Raw genomic sequence first — 20391 nt, 5'->3', positions numbered from 1 at the left:
CTCTTCCTCTACCTCTGGCCCTAAATCTGTTGATTCAAATATCTGATGAATTGGAAGAACTGGTGTCAGAGACTGTGAATAACAAGTCACACTGTGACAGGATGATGAAATTTGTCACTTAAGTGATCATTATTCTGAGCTACATGTAGCTTGGATTAACATCATAAGACTTGAGATAGGCAGCCCTGAAATTTTGAATTCAAAGTGCAACTGCTTGCTACCACACCAACAACCCACAGCAGTGAGCTGCAGGCTCTTGCCAAACAGGGTGAAGGCACCCCCCTTCCTACGCCTGCTGCAAACATACAAAGACTGAGTTGACAGTGAGAAAATCACTTTAACGCACAGCTTGTCTCTGCATAAACACATCTAGGAGCCAGTCATTCACAGTTTGGGAGGAAGATTCTGCCATTAGTATGAGGTAGAGACAATACATTGTGGGATAATACTAATCACTTTAACGCACAGCTTGTCTCTGCATAAACACATCTAGGAGCCAGTCATTCACAATTTCGGAGGAAGATTCTGCCATTAGTACGAGGTAGAGACAACACATTGTGGGAATACTTTGTTGAAGTAATTTTGCCTAGAAAACTTTCACTGCATTGCAACCATTAATAAAAAAGACGAGTAAGAATAAAGTACTGTGGCCATTAGAAATCAGTGGTGCATTCTGTGCCAGGAGTCACCAGCTAAGTTTCCATTTGAATTCAACAAATGGGATGGTTAGTATCATTGCAGAGTTTAAAGTGGAGATAAGCAATTACATGGATTCTCTGATGCATTGAGTTGTGCCACTGGCAAATGACTGACCTGGGGTCTGGCACTGTGGTTTCTTCCTTGACTGGCTGAGTGTCCCTTCATTTTCCTGGCATAAGGTCTCAGTCCTGCAATTCCCCTGCACAAGCCTTGACTCCAGTCTGCTTGTGGCAGCCAGTCTGCTTGTGGTAGAAGGGAAAGTGTCATGATTGTCTGATGGGGTGGGCTCAGCTGTCCATCCTGGGAGTCACCTTCAGCACCCGGAGTCTTGCCAGCCACTGCTATCCTACCCTTCTCTGAAAGTGATGAGATTTTTATGATGCCTGCTAGGCTCAGTCAGACAAATTAGGACAGCTTTTGAAAGAAAGGCTGTGAAATAACCGTGGTGCAGCTTTAAAGAGGTTCTTGGACAGTTTAATGTCTTTTTTTTTTGTTTGTTACTCCATCAATCATTTAGTGCTATTAATATTTGAATTTCTGCCAAATGTGTGGTGTTTCCTGAAGCTCAGGGGCAAACATCAAACATCAAGAACTGCTGAAAGAGGAACTAGACAAACATTTTTGCACTCAACTGATCCAACTAGAACTAGTACTAGGACCCTAACTCAAAATCTTAGGACAGCTGTTACACTTGGAACAGGCTAATCTTAATCTTCAACAGAGAAAAAGGATCACGTCCAGCTGTTTCTAAATTATTGCAGATAATTCAGTGCCTGCTTTCACCACCAGAGCTGCTTGGCTTACAGGGGAAAATGCTAAAAAAAAATCTATTTGCTGAAGTACAATGGAATAGTTTTGTGGGGTTTTTTGTTTGAACAGAAACCATCAAGTGGGAAAAATGGGTTATATCAACTTTGTTGGAAAACAAAGGTGCTTAGAACACAAGTTGATTTTTGTGTTCCTTTAAAAGAAATCTAACTCCTGTGTAAATGAGCTGAAATTATTTCCAAGCAAATTCCTTGCCTCTGCCTTATCATCAGCAGGTCTTTAAAGTTAAAAAGAGATATGCTTGTTCATTTGATCTGACTGACAGGCATTTACCACATATTCTTTCTTATGCTTCCAGAGCAAGGAGATAACTAGATAAAAGTATTTCTGAAAAATTGCAATAGAAAGGAGATTTGAATTTTTCTAATGTCAGTGCAAATCAGAGGTCATTTTCTTGGAGATGACAGAACTGCACAGACGTAAGGAAAATAAATTATAATTTCCAGAGGGCACTTCACTGTTTCCATGAATGTATCCTTTCTCAGCTCCCTTATATTTGTTCCATCATTGCAGTCAGTGACAGAATTAAGGTTTTCCAAATTTTTCTACTGTGAACAAAACAAAAACAAACAAACAAACAAACAACAGAGCAAATTTGAAGGTTAAGATTTATGTACCTTTAATGTGATGGACAGTGATTGCCTATTGCTGACCTTGGCCTCTCTGTCTTTCACACAGAAGATTGCCTGCAAGAGAGAAAAATAAAATTGTGTGGTCAGAGGTAATTTTCCCTCATCTGCAGCTCCTTAGATGTGACAAGGACAGTGTAGGAGACAGGTCCAATAAAAGCACTGCTGGCAAGAAATTGTATTGAAGACTTCGGTATTTGGATTACAAGCCCAAACATATAAACATACACCCACTCTGCCTCTTAATGTCTCTGTCATTCATGGCAATGCATCCATACTGGCTGTGCTTTCAAAAGTAGCTGCCCTTTGATGCTGTGCCTTCCCAAGCTGCCCAGCTGAAGTCACAAAAGGAAAAATCTCCTTAATTCCCTAGAAAACAACCCACCATCAACTTCTCCAGGTTCCTCTCACTTAGTAAGAAATGGAGACAGAAGGATGACTGGTTTTTACCTGTGCTTGTTCAGCTTTGGGGAATTAAACTGTCTTGTTCAGATCTGAAATTGTGTGTGGGTTTTTTCATTTCAGTTAAGCCTTATGTGCTATCTCTGGTAGAAACTTCAAAGTTCTGTGGTACTTTTTTCTGAATATTTTTTTGGCAACAGTACCATGTATATTTCTTTAAGCTCTCAGTTCAAAAACCTGGAGATTACAGATCATGTAGCAAAGGCTGTTAGACTTATCCTTGATACCTGCTTTTTTTTCTTTATTTTTTATTTTTTTGATATATAAATATAGACATTTACTTTTTAAATAACCATGAGAACTTATCAGTGGGTATTTATTATGTTAATTAGAATGACTGCCAAGCTGATTTTGACCACAGACATGCAAACCTTAAAGAATACCTTTGAGTAATGATTTATACTGAATATCACCTGATTTTTTTTCTGAATTTTCCCATAGCAAAATAAGTGAAAAAAGCGAAGCATATAAAGATAGATCACTGGAAACAAAATTGAAATGGGGGATGCAGGATAAGTTTCTGCAGTGATGTCACCCTGCTTATCAGATAGGAAAATTTAGATGAGATACAATGTAGATGTTAAAGGTTTTCTAATCACGTGGAGAACATGCTGGTTATAGGTAAACAAAAAGAAAGAGAACTTCCTTTGACACCATGGACTCATTCTCACATTGTTTTGATTTTAGAAGTCTGAAGTGTAGAACTAAAGTACTGGATCGTGTATATTTTGTATACGTTGAAACTTTGCTATAAACTTTCTCACTTGCAAGAGATCACACCAAAGTTTCATAATGATAAATACATCTGTTTCCAGTACCTCTGTATGTGACTCTGTTTCCCGTACCTCTGTATCTTGGACAAATAAATAGGTTTACAACATATCTGACTAATAATTAACACATTCAAACTCTTCCTGGAAAACTGTAGTCTGCAGCTTTCAGTTCAGATTTCTTTCTGACTTCTAACTGGAGGCACTACCTCCAGAGTAAATGAACATTTGCTGAGAAAGTGAAGGACAAAAAGGCTTCCAGAGGCACAAGAATGTGGCACAAAATTCAGATATTGCTCTTATACTGCATTGCCAGTGAAGTTTCAATGACAAAACGTCTTGATTCCAGAAGAAATTTCCCCCAGGCACTTCACTCTGTAAATGCCAGTGATCCTGCTAAGTGGAACAGGATTAAAAGGAGTCCATATCAGGGAAGTTCCTGCAGGATACGCGGCTGTTGCCCAGGAAGAGATGACGACTGCCGCTTTACCATTGTCTCCAGAGGAGCTGTGTGTTACTGTGACCAGCACTGCACCTCGGGCTCCCCTGGTCCTGTGGACTGCTGTACGGACTACTGGGATGTCTGCAACCACCCCGCCGAGCCCAGCAGGTCAGAGGAGCCTTGGCCGCCTCTAGCAGCGGGTAAGTAGAGAGAAAATGCTCAGCTGGCTTTAGTGCATCCCAGTGAAAAGGTATATAGAAGTAAAATCCTGAAAATTTTACTAAAGTCATAGTGGATAAAGACACTGAGCATGAAGCTGGAGTGAGAATTACACTTGCTGTTATTTCTTTGTCTCTAGGATATAAGCATTGATTTGATTGTATTTGTCTTGGACAGAACCTCTGTTTCATTTGAAACTTCTCAAATAGCCTCATTGGGTCAAAATTAGTGTAAACAAACATTTCAGTAGGGTTTCACAGATTAACATGAGAAGAACAGCAAGATCTAAATATTTGTATCCATTAGTCCAAACAAATTATCAACAAAACTGAGGGTTATCCTGAATGACAGTGCCCTGAGGTGTTCTGCAATGCTTCTGGCTCAGCATAGCTTTCCTGTAGGACACTTTTTCTGGCAACAGCTCAGGTGCAGGACTAAATGAAGAGATGTGATTAGAACAAGGAGTAGGTGAAGGGATGTGTTTAGAACAAGGATTTGTGCTATATTTTAGTTTCTTACTAGTTAGTTTGCAGTGCAAGTGCCTCCAGGATTACTCTAAGCTAAGTCTAATTACTTTTAGCACTAAAGATTGCAAAAAAAATAAAAAATTCAAACATCGGGTCCTCCCTTGGCTTGTGGATAGGCCAAATCTCTGCTGGTGGAAAAAATTTGGTATTGTGGATTTTAAGACTATGTAGCTTCTTACTGTCAGTACACCAAATCTGGCCAAAGATGTAGAGAATGTACCAAAGTTTAAAAAGCCTAAAATCAATAAAATACTATGGAGATTTTTAAAAATTAACTGTCTCTTTGCAATAACCTTGCTGCTTGAAGTTCAGCACTCAGAACACAAGCTCTTCAGGAGGGTATGCGCTTAGGTGAGCAGCCAAAATCTGGTAAGTGGGAGTGACAGAAATGCTGCATAACAAATTTGATTTTCCAAAGTTTTTCTAAGCATTTAAAAGAATGTTCTAAGGCTCTATGTAAATAAAATTTCTTCTCATTTTTATTCTGTGCAGTGGTATATATTACTTTTGACATGAGGTTTCTGTTGTAAGCTCTACTTAAACATGTAGTTGTATTTCTGCCCAGAGCTGAGAGCTGGTGAGTCTACTTTGGCAAACTGTCTCATGGAATTAAATCATTACAAAACCTGCAGCAGTTTGCCACATGATCACTGCCACAAGCCTACCTCTGAAAGGTAGAAGTGTAACAGAAGTTTTAGATAAGGGAATAGGTGAGGGGTAATCTTTTTACTGCTTTCTTAATCCAAATTTTTGCATTTGTGTTCACTGTTTGTAACTCCTAACATACCTGCCAGGGGTAGCAATTATATTTACAGTACCTTTGCTTGTCCTATGGATGATCTTATACTATTTTTAATACGTCATCTTTAAAAAGATGGAAAGTCCGAAATTTTAAAAAATCTCTTTATTGGATATTCATTATGTAAGTAATTCAGAGAGTAAAAGATGAATAACAAAACCAAAATAAAGCAGGGGGAAAGAAAGGTAACAAACAAAACTGTCACTAAAGAATCCTTGTAGAACTGGAATATCTGAGGAATTGGAATGAAAAAAAGGAGAAACAAGTAGAACTAAATGCCTGAAGATTAAGCAAATTAGGAAGCATCATTAGAATGACACAAGTGTGCTAGCTGACTTTTAGCAACTGAGACTACACTTCTGCCTTAGGCTAGGAATTATTTAAGCACTTAAAGACCACATGTGCCAAAGTATTTTTTAGCCAGATCTTGATCTTTTGGTTGCCAGAGGTTTTGCTCTCAGACCCTCCTGAGTCACAGTTCTTTAAATAAACCAGAGAAGTGAAGTGTTTTACATAGGTTGGAATGTACAGCAATAAAACTGCTCAGTGGTTTATTTCTGGATCCCCACATATTCACTGATCGTGTACAGCAGAAACAAGCTACACTGCGACTTCTTCCATGTGTGTGCACCATGCTGGGGGTCAGTATTGATTTAAATGTGTGGAACTGCTTTAACTCTGCCTTTATAAACCCAGCCTACAGTTTTTCTTTGACTTTCATGTGTAGTTTCAGAAGAAACTGCACATTCCTGCCTTAGATACTGAATAGAAGTTCAGGGTCTTTTTATTATAGTCATATTTTAAATTTTTAAGTTAGAAGAACTTTTTGAGTTTTATCTCAGGACTTTATTTATTATTTATTTAACATCTTTATTTCAGTTATTCTGACAGTACAAAAAGCCCTGTGAAAACCCACACTCTGGTCTCACTCTGTTGGTAGTGTCAAAGTGACATCCAGTGAGTCTGCTGATTGCTTTTACATGACAGATGTGATCTGACCTACAAGAGAGTAAACCTGGAGATATTTCACTGACAGAAGTACTCACATCAATGCTGGGGACACATTAAATAAGAACCATTAAGGTTATATGAATGTTTGACTGTGAAGGAAGTCTCCATTGCTCAAATTTTCTTCTTTCCATTGATGATTTCACATCATAAAATCTCATTCACAGAGTCATTAAGCTGCATCTTCAAATTAATTAATTTCCCACTTAATGTACACTTTTTAATGTACACAATTAATACACTTAATGTATTAATATTCCAACCTGATACATTCAGAGCCAGACATTTGCTGTATTCTCATGTGTCCTCTAGCTTAGATAACTCTGTTGTCTCACTGATGCCTTAGGCAGTACTTCTGGCCCACAAAATATTAACTTGGCTAGGCTAAAGAAACTGCATAGTGTTAATTTTTTATTCCTTAAGCATACATCATTATAAAGCTGCTTCTGTAGTAGTCCAGGTTTGCATTTTATCTTGGGCACAGGCAGTGAGCCCTCCCAGCAGAGCTCCAATCAGGGTCTGTTCCATCTCTCAAATGCTGTATCAATACTTCCTTCTCTTGATATTTTTGAAATAATTTGCTTGATCCTCCTTCCAGCTACTGTCTCATGCTGACATAGTTGCATACTGTGACAAACTATGGCACTTTGGTAATTTGCTTTGAGTATTCTGTGAAAAATACCTCAGCTCTTAGCTGAAGTTGGGTTAGAGCAGACACTTTGGGCCTCAGACTGCCTGGGCGGGATCTATTTTACCTGTGCTACCTCCCAGAGCTTGCTGAATTAAAAACAGGGAAATAAAGGTATTTATAGTTAATAATCACTTAATAATCGCCTCTAGTTCCCTTCTGCACTTTGTTATGCAATCATGTAGGGCTCAGAGAGCGTGTTTCTGTGCTGGCAAGGAAGGAGGTGCAGGCAGCTGAGGGTGGGCTGTGTGTACCGGGGCCTGGCCTTCCTCACGCTCCTGCTGGGGAAGAGCAGGGTACCCTGCACGTTTGCAAGTCAACACCATATTAGAGCTTCTTGAAAATGGAGGAGAAGGGAGTCCAAGCCCTCTCAGCAGGGGAAGAAGCATGGTGTCTGGAGGCTCACCTGTCAGAAGAGGCTGTAAAACAGAGCCCCGTGTGATAAGTGTCCAGTGCTCATTCCTGACTCAAGGAACAAGCCCTGGATTGCTGGAACTCAATCCTGACGCTGTGCAGGCGGTCTGGATCATTCTTCCACTGAAGCTTTGACAATCAAATGCACTGACGAAACAATTTATGTGGGAGGTACTGAAACACTCACTAAATATTTTCTCAGTGAAGTGTTACCAAATAAAAAAATGAGAGGGATGTATTTTGTTGGAGAACTCGTTCCTCAATTTACTTTTCATGGTGGGTTTTGAAGGGTGTATGAAACATACATTTGCCTTGAAGTGCAATTGATCTGTCTGTTTTTCAAAGAGGAATTAATCTGGCAAGGAAAAAGAATTTATTACAATACTTTTGCAGTATTCACTAGTTTTTAAAATTCTATATCTGTAAAATCTTATTTCTATTTTAATTGCCAATTAGAAAATAATTTATATTAGAAATATTTTCTTTCTAATATTGGAAAACAACTTTCTTTGAAGAATTTTTTAAATTTATATAAGATAATAATTCTTCAGTGGGTGTTTTGAATCTGATGCTGAATTTATTTACTATGAATGATAATATATTTTCTAAAAACATAAAATACATTGAACTGCCTTCATTACTGGGAAGAAACTGGAAACATATTGCTGACTTTCAGCTAAATAATTGAAACATACTGCATAAAACCAATTAATGCAATAGTAGCAAGAGTTTTCAGTAATTCACTTGAAGAATTATTTTATTTTCACACATCTATATGTTATGTTGGCAGGTTGTTATAAAGATGGCCGATATTACGGAGAAGGAACAATAATTAAAGACAACTGCAATTCCTGGTAATGTTTCAGAGAACTGCAAATTGAATTTTATCTAGCATATGTCATGAAACAGAAATTAAGGTAGAGAGCATCTTTAAATTCATATTAAACATGTAATCAAATCAAAATGACTGCAAAAGTAGTGCTGAGTATTAAGATTTTGTGGAGGTAGATTACAGTCAATTTAGAAGAACAGCAAGAGGGAAACTGGAATTTCTAATCAAGATATGAGTATTAGACTATTCAAATCTTTTCCTCATGGGCCTAATTCAGTTCCTGCTCAGTCGAACCTAAATTGAAATGGTTTCAGTCTAGACCTGGGCATTGACCTGAATGCAGATCAAACAAATATAACAAATATCATTAAACTTTATAGTTTGGTGGTTTTGTTTTTTGGTTTTTTTTTCTTTTTTTAATGAGTTATTGGAACTTATATCAACCTGTAAGGAAAGGATACATATATACATATATATGCATTTATATTGAAAGGGGTGAATTGTTTGAGCAGCCCTTTCTCTGCCTTGGACAGGACCAGACAGAGCGAGCAGGGGAGCTTTGCTGTCAGCCCTGGCCGTTGGGTGTCTGGGCTTTGCCTCTCCAAAAACCAACCCTACCCTGGAGTAGGAATCCCAGGGCTCCAACCTGACCCAAATAGGGCTGGAGCTCCCACTGTGCTGACTTTAGCCCGGGGTGCTTGGACCACTATGTCTGGGGCCACAAAACCCTTTCTGGGTTTCCAGAGTAAAACTTCCTCAAAACATCACATTTTTTCAGGAATTCAACATCAACATTACATTCCCTCGTTTGGTCTCACAAAGATGGAAGCAAAATGTTTCAGAGATGACCTTTCTCACAAACTGTAAACCTTCCCACCTTGTTCCAACTCATTAGACAGTGAAGTAGGAAGAAATCATGCTATGTTTTCAAAAACTCTCTGTGACAATTATATTGTTCACACTTTTTCCCCCCTCCATCTGCCTTCTGCTGTTAAAGTGCATATTTTTCCTTTGACAATTCTTTTTTTTGTTTAATGATATTCTTGTCCTTTCAGCAAATGTTTCAACAGTCTCTGGAAATGTTCAACAGACGTGTGCCTTGTTCGCCAAGACTTAATTCAGCACATCAATTCTGGAGATTTTGGGTAAGAACCCTTTTATTTTAAAGTTTTGTTATGCATCACAGTATTGCTCATTCTGTGTATGTGCAAATTACAAGGTATGCAGTCTTTCCCATCCCTTATTTCTCCAAATACATTACAGCAATTTGACAGTAAGTATGCATTTGTGAAACTTTCCAAATCACTGGCAGATTATAAAGCTTTAAATGGAAAGATACTGAACATCTCATGCTGGTAAGAGAACATCTGCTGTAAACATCTATCTAAAATATTTTCCAAATTTAGAACAATTTTTTTTCTCTGAAAACAAGATTTGCATCACCTTCCCCTATTCTTCACTGTGTTTATTACTTGGGATAGATATTTAAAGTAATTTTTTCTGCTCCCTTGAGAGCACTGTTCCATGTAACAGGACTCTATGTAGCACTGGAAGTGGAGAAAATGGCTGCAATGGGGATCAAGTTATCAGAATTCAGAGGGCTTGGTGTTTTTCTCACTAACAATCTCATTCCCCTGGCTAGTGCACAGAGATTAGGGACCCCAGTACTGGATCTGTGCCTTGGGAGCCTGCTGGCTGTTTACAGACAGAGATACAGCGGCAGTCTCCCTAGGATCTGGGGTGCCAAATTTGCCAATGAAGCCTGCCCAGATTTCAAGCTGTCATGAGTGCTGAAAAGTTTTGTACTTCATGGGAGGCATTTAAAGCAGCTGAATTAGGATAAACAACCAAGCTGGGCCCCTGGAGCCTGAACCTGTCTCTTGTCAGTGGTGACCAATGACATCTACCACAGGGTGACAAGTGAGATATGACTCAACTTCTCCCTGTGCTTGCACTTTTCACTGACCCCAGGGAGACCAAGAACAGTGAGGCTTCTTTGGGCAGCACAAATCCCTTTCCTTGTTCTTTTTATAAAAGCAAGGAAGGAACGGGTAAAGAGAATGCTCTCTCCCCTGTCACTCAGCCCTTGTCCAGTAGTAAATTTCAGTGTGTTCCAAATGTGTATGGCTGCAAGGGTGTTTTTATTGTGTTGTGCATGTCAACTTTGCAATCTGAGTCGGGTCCACCTGAGAGTAGCAAGGGAATACTTAGAGAATCATGGGGAGCCCTTTCTCTCACAGTGGCTATTGATATAAAACTTGGGCAGAAGGCGTCAGCTGGGCTTTTTGCTGGGTTCAACAATACCTCTCTGCTGGTGCACCAGAGCTTGGAGGTGCACTGCAACTCACAGCACGAGGCTGCTGGCTCTCTGTGGGAATCTGGGCTGGAGCATGATTTGAGCATAACTTCAAGAGAACAGCAATGTTCTGACTGTCTTGTTTGCCAATACTGCTCTGAAGTATTGCACACTTGTGTCCTGCAGGCTGCTGTGAAGCTGACCCCAAATCACCACTATTCATATAATGCTGTGTTGCTCCATCCTGCACTTATATGCAGTGGAAAAGCCCATAGCAAATATTTTCTTATGCATATTGAATACAAGTTTTTGAAGTACAATTTCAAAAATTTATTTCTGGATGCTTTTGGTAGTTGTACTCTTGAAAGAATAATGTGTTAATGTGAGTGTTATCTTTAACCTGGGTCTTGCTTTTTGGTTTTCATCTCTGAGGAAGATGGAAAGCTGAAAACTACAGTCAGTTCTGGGGAATGACAGTGGAAGAAGGTTTCAAAAAGCGCCTGGGCACCTTCCCTCCATCTCATTCTTTGCTGAATATGAGAGAGGCTCCTGTAAGTGTCATGTACACTTGTTAATTTTTTAAAATAACTTTGTCACATGGGAAGATAAATATGGACAATTATAAGAGTATGATTCAGGGTTTTGTCACTAAATGTTTCCATGTTGAATATGATGTTCCTGAAACAGTTCTATAAGTCATAGAATGTCTGGCCCTATTGACAGAATTCAAACAAGAAGGAGCAAAAGAAAATCCTAATCACTGTGAAGCTCTGCAGCAATATTAACTTATCATTGTAGCTCACTTCCTTAAGAGGCCTCTATATTAATTCTCTCCATTTGCTAATGTTTGCACACACAGCTGTATCCATAGAAAAATACATCTGGGCATAGTTCATTAAGGTGAACAGCTGAGACTAAATAGCAATCTTTGAAAGAAGCTGTGAAAGCTTTTTATGGGTTTTGAACAAATGGACAGCAAAATTATGGAAATAATTGCAAAATGAAATGGTTCTCTACTATCAGCTTTCTAAATGCCTTGGCCATGGCAATTTTCATGACAACTAAATTAAATTTCCTATCATTTATTTATGCTGAAATTCGTTTGACATCAAAGCAAATACATTTTAAGTTATGTACACTGGTTAAGCAATTTAAGAAAAAATACAAGTTATTGAATCCAGAGTGATTTTTCCAAAGCTTTGGATCAGTTACTTAGTTTCTTTCTTAGAGGACACAATTTATGGAATTCACAGACCAAAAATCTCCACCTAAATAGCTCACCAGAGTGAAATTAGAGGTAAAAGTATAAACAGATAAATCCAAGGTTTGCAAAAGCGTTAAGTATAACAGGTGTTTATCTTTGCCTTCAGTATAACTCAGGCAAGTGATGCCATTTCTTTATCTATTAGAAGTCAATTGCTGATGCTTGTTTATGTGTTGTGGCGTTTCTACAATCAAAAGAAAACTTTCCAAACAATATTAAAGGTGGTAATATAAAGAGCAGTTCTTTAATGAAAGCTTTCAGGTGCACAAAATATCTTTGGGCATACCCATTATGGGATTTCCACAAATTTTGTAAGTTTAACTAATTAGTATGTCTAGCAAGTACATTCTATGGGAGACCAGTGGCCCTGGTAACCACCCTTGGCCCTGCCCCTCAGTGTCTCTCCAAGGGGTTCTCAGCTCTATATTTTGTTGTGTCTCCTGTGTGCTGGTACAAATCAGGGTATTCTTGTCAGAAATGCTTTTCTTGAAAATAAGACTATTTATTTAAACAGAATATCAAGAAAGTGGCATAAATCTGTGAGAAAGGGTAATCTACTGTTCTGAAGTGTGAGAAAGCATGAAAAATTATACAGCTGCATATTAAAAATCTACAAAAGTGTGAAAATATATATATATATATAAATCTTTAGATATCAGTGGCAGAAGGATTTGCACATGATAGAAGGCCCTGTGGCATGAATGTGCCAAGGTGGATTTCTGGAGAAAAATGCACTGAATCTCCTTGGGTGTCTGGTAGTGCCAAAGAGAGGCCATGCCCTCTTTCCCTAAAACCCTATGGGGTTTAGGGAAAGAGGGCATGGCCTCTGTAATAATTTGAGAAGTCCTAACCCTTTGGTTGATTCAAACCATTCTTGGTTACAAACAATATTTGCTCCCTGCCCCAGCATGGTGAGGCATTGTGCTCAGGCCCAGATTGGCCAGCTCAATAAAAATCACACTCTGAAGGGTGCCAGAGTAAGCAGTGGACAGGAATTAAGCTTTGGAGTTTTGTCTTGTAGGATTTTCTGGACTACTCTTGGCAGCCAAAGAAGGATAATTTGATTTGAAGATGGCAGGTCAAAATAAGACAATGGCACAAAATAATTTAAGTACATTTAGTAGGTGTCTACCTTAAGTTACCAGTGAACTGCACTGAGGCTCAAAAGAGTTTGACTGATTTGTTGTTTTTGGCATTTTCCTTGTGGCATACAGTGTGAAGCTTATGTAGCACAGGCAAAAAAAGGATGTCATATACCCAGCCCAGAGATTGACATCTCCATTGCTAGGTATCTAGCTAGGTGACACAAATCCCACCTAGGGAAACAGGAGAGGGGAAGGTTTCAAGAAATTCTTCATAATACTTCCTTTCCTGTGTTCAGTTTGCAGTAGCTGTTTACTCAGTAGTCCTGTATTATACCCAGCTTATTGAATCATTGTTATTAAGTTTCCTGCAGCTATTTTAACTGCTACACTTCTTACAGCCTTTGTTCCACAGATACATTTCTCAGTCATATTTTCTCTGTCTGCTGTTTTATGAAATCTGTGAGCCACAACACAACTCTCTTTGGCACTACCAGACACCCAAGGAGATTCAGTGCATTTTTCTCCAGAAATCCACCTTGGCACATTCATGCATTTAGTCATCATGAGACTTCCTTACATGTTGCTGGAATCACATACCTTTCACAGGATTCTAGGAAATCTTTCTACTTACATAAGCTAAAATATAAAATAATACTCTCCATATGGCTTTCTCAGCTTCTGCAACATTCTTAGTGAAATCACAAACTTCCTCAAGTTGCTCATAGAGCTTTTAAAAGTTCTCCTTTTAATAAAAGACCTTACCTGCTCAACAAGGCGATACTTTTGTCTGGAAGGGAAGTTTTTCATGATGGTACATTAGAACAGCCAAAAGGCAATTATATGGAGCAGGAACCAAATCTGAACTGAGGACCCTCTGCTGCACAGTATGGCTAGACCTGAGTATGGACCAACAGCTAAATGCATTGCTAAACCTCTTTGACTCCTGACAAAGCGGAAACTCCTCCATCTGAGAAGGCATTTTCACTGCAGGAGACAGTGCAATCATTCTTGAAGTTCCATGTAGCACAAGAATAATTGCAACACCTTTAAAAGCATTGTGATGCACTTTTGGTGGTATTCTGTCAGCACAAGTCCTGGCAAGAGGTACATTGCAATGGTAAGGTCTGCACCCCCAGAAACAAGGTTCTCACCTGTGTGCCATCTTACAAGACAATGAAATACATCATTCAGTAATAAGGCACCATTTTCTCACTAAATACCAAGAAGCTGGCAAAAACTATTGGAAAGTAGACAAAGTAATGCATCTGTTCCACTGGTATATGGCTTTTCACAGTAAAACTCCTCAGCAGTTGTAGTTCTCTTGCGAATTGAAGGTCATTCATGCCCATTTGGTCTTCACAAAGCAAGTTATGTCCAGGATCTTTTTGCTATATTGAAAAAAAAAGAAAAAAATTGCTTTTCTTCAGGGAAAATATTTCCACATTTGCAAATTCAGTTATCTTTGTCCTTTTTTCTCTTATTGGTCATCTGTCTTTTCTGAAGAAGTCATTGTTGATATTCGAGTGCTCTTTTATGTCCTCTTACCTTCCTGCTTTGGTCAGGCTGCTAACTTCACTGCAGAGAGTACATAGAAAGGTTTAAAAATAGTTCACCAGTCATTTTGCTGATTGCCTTTGCTGTCTGATGCTGGTCCATGGAGCATACACTGAGAAACAGCTGTCTAGACTTGGTATTTGCCACAGACCAGCAGCACTTCTCAATATCAGGGTAGAAACTTTTTCAGAAAAAAAGCCAATGTTTCTGACTACAGATCAGTCCTGTACTTCTAAATGACAAGGCTGAGAGTTAATGAGGAATTTGCTCTGGGATTTACAATACGAGGTTAATAAATACAGTGACAGTAGGTTAGGAATACATAAAGCAATACATTGTCAAGACTGGAGATCTATTTAGAATTTTGCTTTTCTCATTGGCCTCATTTGTAATGAGGCATCATAATGAGCATTATAAGCAGCCATTACCCACACAATTGTGCTAAATATGTGCCAAAATTTGCTTTTTTATTGGTTGGTAGTGAACAGACTCATCATATAAAAGAAATTCTATTTGTCTGGAATTTCTCCTGTATGTTTCATCTGCAAAGTAAATCTTGAGCTAGTGCTTACTCACTAATAATGAACATAATGATAATTTTTCAAGTTATTATTTAAATTTGTTGCTGCTTCCTGGGTGTCTCTTGATGTTGCAAGACCCATATATATAAACCTCGGAAAAAACAGTCTTTGAAACTGATTAAGCAAAATAATGAGATTAATATTTTAGCAAAGTTTAAAAATTTTTTGGCCTTGTACAGGTGGAGGTGAGATTTTCAAAATCATTGAAGTGATTTAACAGTCACTGCAGTATTCCTTCATGGATTCAGGACTCGCAGCCTGCATCTCAGGCTCAGCCCAGAACCACAGGGTCTGGGAAAGCACACAGACTGCATCAATTTGCCTGTTGGGGCTGTGTCCCAACAAAATGTCAGATACAGACCTGAGATACGAGCTTCCTTTTTCCTCACCCACTTTTTCTCAGCTGGGGATTCTCTGTGGAAAATCCAGGTGTACAAGCTGGATGGAGGCACTACTGTTTCACAATGTAAACAACAAAGTGATCTTGATACAGGCAAAGGGCTAAAATTTGGTTCTCCAAAGAGTCCTAAAATAGTTTGAAAGAACTGGCCTCAAATGTTTAAATAATCCTAGCAAAAGGTATGTTTTATAATTATAAATCACATAAACAATTTAGAAAAATAGTTTAGCAAGGGTACCCAGAATTTAAACAGGACAGAAGCCATTGTGCTTCACAATTCAGCTTGCTTATGAGAAAGAAGCATCAGTGAGTGTTTTGCTCAGGAGCAGATTATCTTGTTTTTTATATTGTATTTCCTTCTGGAACAGAGGTTATCAACAATTTTTTGAAACAGACTGATTGCATGGCTTAATACTGCAATTCTCTGTGGCCATTCCTATTTCCTTGCACAGCACAATCCATCATTCCATCAAGTACAACAGTAAAAAAAATGGGTTAATTATTTTGATATGTTGAACATAGAGGAGATTATTAGCAGTTGTACCAGATGGCTCTTGCATATGCAAATATTTGTTCAAAGCTTGGAGGACTTTCGAGTGGGACATAAATTTAGGCTGAGACATGAAGGTGCCAGAAATGGCAAATTGCTTTAGTGAGCAGATGATGAATTTTCATGAATTCACTATCAGACTGAAAAGCAGAAGAAAAATCACTGATTTTTATTCTGAAAAAGAAATAATTGCTTCAGATTGAATAACCTGTATGTAAAAGACAAATCAATGATACACTGTACTTATTCCTCTCCCATAGTGACTAAAATTTCTACAGTCATGTCTGGGAGAACAGGGTAACAGGATTTAACTTCAACTCTATTTGTAGCAGAGAGCTTTTCTTTCCAAAAATGCCAGCTGAGTCACACTTAGCAAATTTCATAGGGAATTATTGTTTGAGATAAAAATCAGAGAAGAACTGGTCAGGTTATTCAGGTTGGCAGTCTTGAAGCTCAGCTTTTCAGCTCAGCTAATGGAGTGCCAGAAGCCTCCTGCTCTCAGGGGTCTGCAGCACCCAGCCATGGGGAAACCACCACAGGGTTGCTTTGGAAGTCACAGGGGCCAATGTTTTTTTTCCTCAGTCTAAAAATTAAGAATTTTACAAATAGAATTATGATAAAATTTATGACAAAAACAGGAGATTAAGCATATACAGATGTTCTACATTTTGTTTTAGGGAAAATCACTCCCAGAAGAAAAATTTCCTGCAATCTTTTCAGCCACTTATGAGTGGCCTGAGTGGATTCATGATCCTTTGGATCAGAGAAACTGTGGAGCATCCTGGGCTTTTTCAACTGCAAGTAATATTTCTTTTTACTCCCTTTGAAAGTATCAGTAATGTTAGATGTGTAATGAAAATTGTAGTGGTTTGTAACAAAATAATATCAATTTGCTTTTCACCTTTTATTACCAAATAGGAACATTTAAAATTGCTACAACTTTCCCTCTATACTATCCCAAAATGTTTAAATGTCAATCTAAGCTGCAGCACTTTGCTTTTCATAAAATTGCGTAACATAAGCATGTGATCAATCTTTGTGACTTAATTTGGCCAGTGGGTCCTCACAGGTGCAGGTTTCTGCAACTGCTTATTTAAATCACAGCAGTAAGAGAAGGAAAGGAGCTTTAAGGTCAGCTAATCCCAGCTCCTTGAAAAAAAACCAGACTGAACGTGCTCTTTTTCTGATATATCTTATCCACTGCAGTTTTAAAAAGAGAAAACCAAAAGAGCTTTTAACAGCTCTTTTGACAGATAACTGCAGAGATGAACAGAGATCACTGAGGGAAAGACTTTGCAGATATTGTGTCTAATTTTTCCTTTCCATAAGCAAATCTTTTTATTTTAATTTACATAATTATTTTCAAAGCTATGTAGTGTGAGATGCCTTCACATGTTGTTTAGGTGCATCTAACCTTTCAGTCTGAGTTTTCAAGATTCGTTGTTGATCAGTGAACAGACAAGCACTGCTGTATAATTTTTTCTTATCATAAATAATTTCTGTAAACACTCCAAAACTTTATAACAGAAGGCTTTTATACCTATAAAAATAAATTCATTGTCGTGGGACACTTCTCAAAAGCACAAAATACAGTTGTCACCTGACGTCAGCAAATTTTATTTTCTAAAGTCTTCTTCAGACTCCACCCAAGTTAATGTTGATTTTGATCAGGATTTAGATTTCGAGAGATTTTTTTAAAACTTTATTTTAAAATTTAAAAATGTGGGGCTAAAAGTAATACAGACAAAATTTAATCATAGGTAATAACTTGCAAGAGGCTCAATCATTGTTTCATTGTCATTTGATAAAGAAAGTAGAAGCACCTTAGTTTCACCGACAACTTAGTTAACCTAGTCTGCCTTTAAATCAGTTCATAAATATATAAGAACTAATAATCCTAATTATCTGATTGAATTCAGATAAGGTATCTATGTCTGAGGGATAATTTTGTGTAATGAGAAGGTGTCCCACATTTACACTTCAATATGAACATCTCCAAATATTCTTTGTAATAAAACCAAAATATACTTTCAGTCTTGAATTTTCTTAATAGGACTGCTCTTTCAATATTCTTTGTAATAAAACCAAAATATACTTTCAGTCTTGAATTTTCTTCTTAATAGGACTGCTCTTTTTCTTTTTTCTTTCCCTTCACATAAAGGAAAGAAAGGTTGGAAAGAAAGCAAAGAGATTTGGAGATTCAGCTGTAGAAGTATTTGTTTCTTCTGCTGAAGACAAGATGTGAATATGCATTTACAAACATGATAGAGACAATTACACAAATGTCTCACCTGATATTTAGGTATTTGGAACTTTATAATAGCCAGTAAATCTAGGAATTTGTCATATAACAGCAAAGTTGTTCCTGATGATTTGCAGTTTCACAATGCTCTCTCACAAAAGTCTGGACAGATTATATCAATACTTTTTAGTGAAGATATCTGCACAGACAAAAAATATTGAGGTTGTATTTCTGTCCCTCTTTCACAAAAACAAATACAAAGTTGTGAGTAATTACTTGATTTTGATAAAAGAAAATTTATTTTCAAACAGGTGTTGCAGCAGATAGAATAGCAATTCATTCAAAGGGTCAGATCACAGACAACCTTTCTGCTCAGAACTTGATCTCTTGTGATACCAGGAATCAACATGGATGTAATGGTGGAAGCATTGATGGTGCCTGGAGATACCTGAAAACACATGGGTAAATATTTCATTTGTCTGTTTAGATTATTTTAGATTATTAAGTTGCTTAATTTGTAATAGGATAATACCATAAATGTACTTAAAACTTCTGTGTTTCTTGGGATACAGGCTCTTCATTTGAAATAGCCTTGAGTAACCAACCAGTTGCATGAGACAACATTGTGAATATTCTAAAGAATCAAATGTATTTTCTCTATAAAGCAACTTGTAATCATCTCATTCCAAGGTTGTTCCAGAGTGCAACACTCTATTAAGGATTGTACCTAGATCCTTCCTCCTTCAGATCAGACTAAGCAGAATCAAGAGCTATCAAATTCCCCATGAAAATCTAGAAATTTTAAAATGGGATAGAATCATCTATGGAATCACAATTTTTTTTTGGTTGGAACTTTGGAGGTAACCTGATCCAACATTCTGCTCAAAGCATGATTTTGAAATTAGATCAGGTTATTTAGGCCATTTTCCTGGACACATTTTGAGTATCTTCAAGGATGGAGGTTCCACAACCTTTCTCACAGGAGGTCAGGTTTTTTGACTTATGGTCAAACATTTTTTTCTTATATCAGCATTTTCCTTGGTAGAACTTGTGACTGGTACCTTCCTTCCAACTTTTTACTGTGCATCTCCAATAGTTTTGTTCTGTCTCCTCTGTATCTCTCCTTATGTAGTTGTAGACAGGAATCATATACTTTTTTGGTTTTCTCTTCTCTAAACAAGTCCATCTGCCTCAGCTCCAGTCCCCTCAGTTTCTGTCTTTCCCAGGGAGCACATAAGTGAAAATACAGCTCCAACTGCCGAGTAGTAATTTGAGGGGAAGACTAATTTTCCACAATGTCTTGGTTATGTTCTTGGTAACGCAGCCCAGTATTGATCATTCACATTTGCTAAGAGGGCTTACTGCTCACCTACATACAACTTGCTGTTTCTCTGTCCTTCTCTGTTAAATGACTTTCTACACTGGCAGTGCCCTGACAGTACCTAGGCAGTTCTGGCTCAGAGGTAGGATTTGCCATCTGTCTTTGTTGAAATTCACATTTCTGTCAGGCTCATTTCTTCAGCCTATTAACACTGCTCTGAACAGCAGCCGTGCATACTAATCATTCCTTAAAAGTTTTACATTCTCCACAAACTTGCTAAAGATGCCTTACATGTGGCTGTCCAGATTGTTAATAGAGATACAAAAGTGTTGCTTTTGTGCTGTTTCCTGGGGAATGCCATTAATAAACAGAAACCAGTCACTTAGGTCTGTTGACCTTTCACTATGCAAGTCCACAACTGACCTTGTAAGCAATTTACCTAGCCCAATAAACTAGAGGAACACCACAGAAATCCATGAAGAAAATGTCACTAAAGACAAAGTAAATGGTATGTACTGCTTTCCTTATTCGCTAATAAGGAGAGCCAGTAATTTCATCATGGTCAGACTGTCTCATCATATCATCATTACCTGTCATGGTAAATCTGCACATCCTGCTTTCAGTCCACTCCTTTAAGTTTGTGTGCCTGGAAATGGCTTCCAGGAGAAGTTCAATAATTGCATTTTAGATGCCATATAATTAAATCCTGCTGTTTCTCACATTACCAGAATTTTTTTATTCTTTCTGTTCCATACCAAAATCTATTTTCTGTCTTGCTTTC

At 37.9% G+C, this 20391-nt stretch overlaps 1 protein-coding gene across 1 annotated transcript in view; it reads left to right on the top strand.

The window, feature by feature from the left end:
• Positions 1 to 3569: 3569 nt before the first annotated feature.
• The window catches only part of TINAG (tubulointerstitial nephritis antigen), a 35961-nt gene continuing 19139 nt past the window's right edge, over positions 3570 to 20391 (top strand). Inside the window, exons 1-6 of the mRNA XM_039730423.1 lie at positions 3570 to 4030; positions 8276 to 8339; positions 9373 to 9462; positions 11050 to 11164; positions 16725 to 16848; positions 18601 to 18751. Of these exons, the coding sequence (XP_039586357.1) occupies positions 3661 to 4030; positions 8276 to 8339; positions 9373 to 9462; positions 11050 to 11164; positions 16725 to 16848; positions 18601 to 18751 (914 nt within the window). The 5' untranslated portion in view covers positions 3570 to 3660. The remainder of the gene's footprint in view (positions 4031 to 8275; positions 8340 to 9372; positions 9463 to 11049; positions 11165 to 16724; positions 16849 to 18600; positions 18752 to 20391) is intronic.

This window comes from Passer montanus, unplaced genomic scaffold, assembly GCF_014805655.1.
Source record: "Passer montanus isolate IOZ18808 unplaced genomic scaffold, ASM1480565v1 scaffold11, whole genome shotgun sequence".
Lineage (NCBI taxonomy): Eukaryota > Metazoa > Chordata > Aves > Passeriformes > Passeridae > Passer > Passer montanus.
This window is presented reverse-complemented; position numbering and strand designations above follow the sequence as displayed.